The sequence below is a fragment of the Priapulus caudatus genome, unplaced genomic scaffold (genome assembly GCF_000485595.1).
Source record: "Priapulus caudatus unplaced genomic scaffold, Priapulus_caudatus-5.0.1 Scaffold1093, whole genome shotgun sequence".
Taxonomy (NCBI): domain Eukaryota; kingdom Metazoa; phylum Priapulida; class Priapulimorpha; order Priapulimorphida; family Priapulidae; genus Priapulus; species Priapulus caudatus.
The window spans coordinates 84745-93029 of record NW_014578154.1 but is presented as its reverse complement, the minus strand read 5'-3'; the positions used below and the strand labels follow the sequence as shown (position 1 = coordinate 93029).

General features: G+C 49.4%; 1 protein-coding gene across 1 annotated transcript in view; it reads left to right on the top strand.

The window, feature by feature from the left end:
- Positions 1-8285, top strand: part of LOC106815340 (transducin-like enhancer protein 4) — a 13010-nt gene that overhangs the window by 1300 nt on the left and 3425 nt on the right. The window contains exons 2-5 of the mRNA XM_014819785.1: positions 595-706; positions 1111-1181; positions 1806-2080; positions 3154-3400. Coding sequence (XP_014675271.1) covers positions 595-706; positions 1111-1181; positions 1806-2080; positions 3154-3400 — 705 coding nt within the window. The remainder of the gene's footprint in view (positions 1-594; positions 707-1110; positions 1182-1805; positions 2081-3153; positions 3401-8285) is intronic.

Here is an 8285-nt window from a genome sequence, read left to right as displayed (position 1 = left end):
CTCTCTCTCTCTCTCTCTCTCTCTCTCTCTCTCTCTCTCTCTCTCTCTCTCTTTCTCGCTGTTGTTTGTCTCTCTTCCTGCCGGCACACGTTTGTGAGGCCCCCTAGCTGTATTTGTTGCCATGTGGCATGGCGCCCTCTAGCTACTACCTCCCCCATCTCGTTGCGCCCCCTGGCGCTGCCTGCCTGTCTGCAGCTTGCGTCTTTTTTGTCGCCCGGCTTCCTTTCAAACCCACTTAAACCTGCAGGTGTTTTTGAGTGTTTAGCATGCCTTTCTTTTCTTTTCTTTTTGTTCCCTCTGCTTTCAATAAATGCGTGTTTATTGAAGTTCGCGTCTTTTAATGCCTAGCAGCCGATATTGTCGAGCTCCAAGGTTACTTGAATGTCAAGGTTACGATATTTTCTTCACTCGCCACGCTTATCGCGAAAGCTGGCGCGAAAAGCCGAGCAGTTTTAATTGAAAACTTTGCCCTGCGGAAGCCGGGGAAACAAAGCTTTTTTTGCCGTTAGGATATTTCCTGCGGTGTGTGTCGAGCTGTCTGCGTCTACTAAATGTTTGGGTAATCACTTTTTTAATTTTCTTTTTCGCTACCAGGCAATTCCAAGGACACACGGACGGGGCCAGCTGTATAGACATCTCGCCAGATGGCACAAAGTTGTGGACTGGTGGCCTGGATAACACAGTGCGATCATGGGACCTACGAGAGGTACACAGAGTTGTCACGATTGGGCAGTAACACCAAAGATGCTATTATTATTATTATTAATATTATTATCATTATTATTATTAGTAAGGATGTTTTACTTATTGCAGCAGCTATTTCGTTACATATTTATATACGTCATTATTGCATAAGCTATTTATTTTTCATATTTACACGTATTTTAACTTTCACTGTATCTATCGTTAGAGATCGTGATGCAGTTAGTCTTCGAACACAAACTTTTTTTCATGAACGATAGTCAACGACCGTGTGCGCAGTAATAGATTTGTCGTTGTTGTTGTTGTTTACAATCTGGGCTTGTCGTTAATGACCACGCCACGTGCGCGGTTGATAAATTTGTTGTTGTTGTTGTTATTTACAATCTTGATGTGTTGTTTTGTTTGTAGGGTCGGCAGCTGCAGCAGCACGACTTCACGTCTCAGATCTTCTCGCTCGGCTACTGCCCCACGGGCGAATGGTTGGCCGTCGGGTGGGTACCTCGTCCACGCTCTGGTCACGCGGCAATGCTTCACAGGGGTGTCGCGGTTTGCCCAATTTACCGTAGCAGACGACTGTAGCTGAGAGTAAATCGCTGATCTCTCTCTCATTCACGCACGTATTTCACAGCAGTGCTTTACATGGGGGTCGCGTTTTGCCCAATTTACCGTAGCAGACCAGTATAGCAGAAAGTAAATCGCTTATCTCTCTCTCATTTATGCATGTATCACATGGCAATGCTTACTGCAATCACTGCCCTTCCCGCACAAAAATCGATTCCCGAATTTTGCGACGTCTTCGAGCCTGCCATTCGAAACACCAGCTGAAGACGTACCTCGAGGCAAACATTGCTTTCTGTAACTAACCCACGCGAGCCGTAACAGTACGTTCTCACTAACGCGCGCGTCCTCTGCGCGTCTTCAAGCCTGCCATGTGATGCACCATCCGAAGACGTACCTCTAAGCAAACATCGCTCTATAACTACGTACGTTCTCAGTCCTCGAAGCAAACATAGCTCTCGCAAAAAGTCTCTCTTAGTCTCTCTCAAGCAAACAAGCTCTACATACGTTCTCGCTAACTCGCTCCCCTGTCTTCTATCTCGCAGCATGGAGAGTAGCAACGTGGAGGTGCTGCACCACACGAAGCCGGACAAGTACCAGCTGCACCTGCACGAGTCGTGCGTGCTCTCGCTCAAGTTCGCCTACTGCGGCAAGTGGTTCGTCTCGACGGGCAAGGACAACCTGTTGAACGCCTGGAGGACTCCCTATGGTGCTAGCATTTTCCAGGTGAGACAGAGATCGATCTCCTCGAGTCTGAGGAGGGCTGCATCGTCGGCGCTGCGTTATAGCGTCGATGCAACGTTAGCAGAACGCAGAGAACGTACTCGACAGTGTTGTAGGTCACCTTTGAAGAACGTTCACCTGTGTACTGGGGGGGGAGTAAAGCGTGGGTACTGATGTACTGCTGAGCTGGGTTATGTGACATCGGCAACGCATCGAGGCTAATGCAGCGTAATCCCCCCCAGCGAAGCGAGTAGGTACGAAGTTGATTACGGAGGATTTAAAGTGTAAGCTTAAGTAGATTAATTCGACAAAGGAAGACGGAGGTGAGCGAGAATGACCGAACGTGCCGCGGGGAAAGCAAAGATGCTTAAAATGGCGGGTTTTTCTGTCGGGAGTAATTCTTGGGTCGCGCCGTCCAGTCTGACGAGGATTTTCTGCTCAGAATCGTTTGTGACTCGTGACGTGTGATAAATGCAAAGCTGAACAGTAGCGGCATTGTCTGGATAGCTAGTGCATGTCGTGGCATTTTATCGTTATCATAACTTTGAGGATTCAAATAACTTCCTTGTTTTATTCACATTGGTGCTTTCACACTTGCTATATGCAAAAGAAGTGAATGTTTACGGATCATGAATAATTGAGCTAAGGTGTGATTTTTATGAATATTTTGAGGGATTTTGCCAACAACCAAGGCCAATAACCTGTTTCAATTCGCCGGTATGCAGATGACTGCAGGGGAAAGAAGCATTTCGTGTGCGTCAGTGCGCAGTGTGTTTGCCTGCAGTTGCTAGCAGACTTTTTTAACCTACCATCTTTCTTAAAACATCCTATAATATATACTACTTATGTACAGCGGTATTTCTTGTTGGTTGCTGCGTGTTGTGTGTGCTTGCAGTAAGCTCCAGCTTTGCAGACTTTCTTAACGTACCATATATTACATCCCATAATATATTCTACATGATTTACTATGCGTTAATGGTACATATCCAGCATTGCAGACTTTCTTAACGTACCATGTAACATCCCATAATCTATTCTACATGATCTACTATGTACTATGCGCAACGCGCGGTGTGATTGCTTGTAGTATAACTCTAGATTATATAGTATATCATTATATGTATATGTTTCACGTACGCGTGCGTTAACGCGAGGTGTGTTTGCTTGCAGTAGCTCCAGCGCTGCGCACCCCGATGTCGATGGCTAGCCCCTACCCGCCCTACCTTCCCGCGAGCGCGTCGCACGCCATGCCCAACGACCTGGCGTCGGCCGGCGCCGCATACGCCAGCAGCATGATCCACAACAACATCTCCCCCGGAGCGTACCGATCGCCGATGGGCATCCCCGGCGGCTTCGACCCGCACGCCGCCCACACGAGGGCGCCACTGCCCCTCGGCGGCATCTCGGGAGGAAAACCGTGAGTGCGCGCGCGCGCGTCGTTCGTGTTCATTTTTTTGGCGTTGGGGGGGGGGGGGCTTGTGTTTAATGGTAATAGTGATGTCCATGAATGGGGCTGCGATGTAGAGGCATGATAATAATTAGTATTAATATCAGTAATAATAATAATAATAATAATAATAATAATAATAATAATAATAATAATAATAATAATAATAATAAATTCTAATAATAAACCTGCAGGAATGATGAATGATAATTATAACTTCGACGCATTAATTTTAATTGTAACGTAAATTTAATTAAGATTAATAATTAATTTTCCAGTCAAAAGAGTCGTCGTCCGTGCTGAGCTGCGACATCTCCGCCGACGACAAGTACATCGTCACCGGCTCCGGCGACAAGAAGGCGACAGTCTACGAAGTCATCTACTGAGGTCGCCGCGCGAGCGAGCGAGCGAGCGAGTCCCGCCGCCGACGACGACGACCGGTCGCGCTTTTACCCGGCCGCCGTCCAGAACTGTCCACCGGACGGCTCTCGCGGCGAAGGACGACGATCGTCGAAGACGATCGAGCGGCCGGCGGATGATCGAGCGGCCGGCGGATGATCAAGCGTTAACTTTAGTCGCGGCGGAGATCTAGCTCCACGTTTTGTCGCCGCAACGCTGACCCCTCGCCCTCGCGGACATTTGAGATGAGGGCGGTCGCACGATGGAAAATCAAACATTAACTTTGGCCACGGCGGACGGTCAAGCATTAACTTTGGCCACGGCGGACGGTCAAGCGTTAACTTTAGCCGCGGCGGACGGTCAAGCGTTAACTTTAGCCGCGGCGGACGGTCAAGCGTTACCTTTGGCCGCGGCGGAGATCGACTCTCGGTCTCTCGTCGGGCTTGGACCCCTCGCACTCGTGGACATTTGCGACGAGGGGTGGTCCGTCGTCGGATGCGTGAGCGTTGGACCGTCGAGAGAGAGAGAGAGAGAGAGAGAGAGACGGACGGAGAGACGGACGGAGAGACGTCGCCGGATGTGAGGAGACGGCGCGTCGGAGATATGTGCGTTTAGTGGGGGAAGGAATGGAAGGAGAAGAAGAAGAAGAAGAAGAAGAAGCCAGAGCTGTAAGATGTGTCGGGATGGAAGTGTAAAAAGAAGAAGAAGCCTAAGCTGAGGATGTGTCGGGATGGAAGAGAAGGAAGAAGAAGAAGAAGCCAGAGCTGTAGGACAGCGTCGTGACCGGGCACCTAGTCGGTGGCGTGCTGCGGCCGCGCGGTAGAGAGCCGAAAGACGCACGAGTTCTGGCCGAAGATAGTTACTGTTTCCGTGTTTATGTGTGAAATTCGGCGAGGATGCCTTGTGTTTATTTTTGTCGGTTTCTTCGGCGAGCGACGGGACTGGCAACGACTGTTTTGGTGAGGCGAGAGGAGAGTGAAGCCATTTACATCACTAGCGTGCACGATTTCTTTCTGTCTCTCTCTCTCCTTCTTTCTTTCTCTTTCTCGCTCTCCCTCCATCTCTCTCTCTCCCATCTGAAACGCCCTATCAGCTGAGTAGCGTTTAGGGTGCAGAGAGAATGGAGACCCCGGAGCGGGGGGGGGTCTCTGATCTTGTCCCGCGTCTAGTTTCTTACTGGGTTGTAAGCGATTGCGGTGACTGTTACTGGAGACGCACCGGGACAAAGAAATAACAGCGCAATCCGCAGTGCACAGGGGAGGGATGGCGTCTCTCTCATCGCGGCGCGCTCTCTCTCCGTCGGATGTTGCACCACTTCCTTCCTCTCCTCGTCGCTTTTGTCGCTCGTTAAGAAGAAGCCAGGGCAAAACGCAAACTCCCGAGGGGGAAAACAACGTTTGCGTGCAACGCCCCCTGCCGGGCACTTCTTGTGACGGATGTAAGTAATCGGGTCTGGCGCATCCCCGACCAACCATCTGCTTTAGAGTCGATCTCCGAGATGGTGTTTTTGTAAAGCCGCATCAGAGGGGGGCGGCGGAGACCGTAAGAAGTAGACAACCCGTCGCGAACATTTTTCAGACATTCCATTGTGATCATTCACAGCACAGTTTTTCGCGCGCAGCGACGATGCCGCCGCTCCTGCCGGCGGTCGTCGAGAGGTGCGACACCACGCGCGCACGCTCGCCATGATGACGGCGGCCATGACGGCCATCGCCACGACGACGGCAGCCATGACGGCCATCGCCACAACGACGGCAGCCATGACGGCGATCGCCATGACGACAGCGGCCATGACGGCCATCGCCACGACGACGGCGGCCATCGCCACGACGACAGCGATCGCCACAATGACGGCGGCCATGACGGCCATCGCCACGACGACGGCGGCCATGACGGTCATCGCCATGACGGTGATTGCCACGCTGGCGGTGGCCATGACGGCGATTGCCACAATGGCGACGGCCCTGCCGCGTACGTTTGTCAGCCGACTGACTCGCGAGCGACGTGCAGACGTCGCTTGTCGTCTCTCCGCGCTCGTAACTGGTTCCCCGCGCGACGAGGCGGCGAGCCGTCGTCGCCCTTCGGTTTGTTTCTCTCTCCAGTTTACACACACAGGACCAGCGTTTGTAAGTCACGTTTTGGAGAAGCATCTGTACATAAGTCATTTTTCGTGGTAGCCTCGTAATAAGAAGTGTTAACACACAGATTTTTATTTTGTTTAATATTGCAGTACACCGTGTATTGTAGTCGGCACTGGACCACAGTGCAAACTTACCCTGCACACGTAACATGCTGTCGCCGCAAGCTGTCGCTTGTTTGTAGAGGTCGCACTAGTGTCGGGGGCACGATATAGCATTCAGGGATGAAAATAGCTAGGGTTCGCGTTGCAGTCGGCGACCATAAACTTAACGTGGTTGGCTAGGGCTCGCGAGTGCAAAACCTTGGCGAATCGGACGTTCCTCGTTGAACACAGCCCGCATTGTATTGGTCAAAGTATATCGGTTCCACAGCATGTGTAGATTAAGGCTATGTCATTCCTTCACCTATTATAGAGGAATGATGGCGAGTGAGCGAACTGTTTATTCGGTTGTAAAGTACTCGCAGAGCCATTGCCTACAGTCATGCGCTCGCAACTATTCGACACAAATTTTGAATTAGATTCAAGTTATTTTTTTGAAGGAAACGTCTCCCGATTACTAAAACCATGTGGTGCAAGGGTACTATGTCCTCTTGCCGATTTGTCATTGACGTGTTGACCAGTGTATTCCTTGCCTGTTCCTTTGTTTCATGATCCAGATCAGATTGCATTGCTTCAGTCACATCAGAGCACACATAGATAGCTAGATATTGTTTGTTTTTTTGTTTTTTTGAAGCATAATACAATAAAATTTGTTGTGAAAGACTATTGTAAAATACATGTATTGTTTCATCAGTGTATTTAAAATAAATTTACATGTTTTGTATAGTGTAAGAATCAAATGTCTGTTGATTTTCATGCATTATGCTCGGGTATTTGGGTGTTCAGCAGATTCCTACTGGCGACGATTGGCTTACTTACATTGGTCGATAACGCTTCAAACAAGATGAAAGCTAAGCTGCTAAACAAATCTGTTAAGGTAATATATTTTTAAATCACAAATTTTGCAGTAACAGTTCTATCACAGCATCTGGATTGTATCCGTATCAGCTGGAAAGGTTTCCTCATTCGCAGCATTCGTAACAAGCGGCAGTGCAGCTCTAAACGTGTGCTAACCATGTGCAGTGAGCAGTCTTGAAAATAAGTTTAACATCCCAGCCAGTCCTGACTTGCAAAACTTTGATTCATTCTATATAGGCTATGTAGTAAAATCCATAAAAATGAGCTAGCAGTCACGGACTGGGGGGATGGGGCCTGCTATATCCAACACTGGCGTTGGCTTGAACGCTGTCAGTAAAACAAGCTACACTACACTACTCTACACTGCTCTTTAAATGCATCTCATTTTAAAAGTATTTCAATCCATGTAACAACCATCTCTCAACAATCATGTTAACAATAACAACACAACTACGTAAAAATATAGATAAAACAAACGAGTTAGTCCCATCAGTGACCACATGATTGTGACAACGCGATTTTGCGCACAACGCATCGTTGCAGCGGCCATTTCAAGTATCGAATAAGCAATTCTGCATTGGTTACGATAAACGGCAGGAATGGCCGAATTACCCCATCCAGCCTGGTCGGTCAATAAAGAGAGGTAGATTCCCTGCACTCAGCGACTCTACAGAGCAATATGATAAAGTTACGTGATATGAGTACGGCGTGCGCGTAATCTATTCGTAGATATATTTGTCTGTACACATTCTTATCAGCACTAGTGAGTGGATATAAGGATTCACGTGCGAGCCATGCAGATCTGGCTCGCAGGTTCTGGTCCGAGTAAACGGCCAGTCATCGCCGCAACGTGCCGATAATCACATTCACTTTCACGTTAGGATCCAGCGCAACCCACCGCTAAGGGCCATCGACTGAAAGACTTCGGCCTGAATCCCTCTCTCTCTATCTATCTCTATCAATGGTTTGGCTATTGCCACGCTCGGCACATAATATCGGTTCCTTGGCAATCGAAAAAGGCACAACTGATTCGGGGGACGAGGAATTAGCATGTGCGCCCGTCTCCCAGCATGCGAAGAGGACTCGTACAAATCACAATAACAAGGTCGAGCTCTGCAACAGAGGGGGCCCTACGACCAAGTCGCTTCATAGAAAACCACTAACGAACACGGTAAACAAATTCCCCGCTACGTCGGATTACGGAAGAAAAAAACTTGTTTCTTTCTGACATCGTTCCGGGAGCGAGCGGACGTCGTTCCGGCAGCGGGCGGACTTCGTTCCGGGAGCGAGCGGACGTCCCTGGAGCGAGCGGGCATCGTTCCGGGAGCGAGCGGACGTCGTTCCGGCAGCGGGCGGACT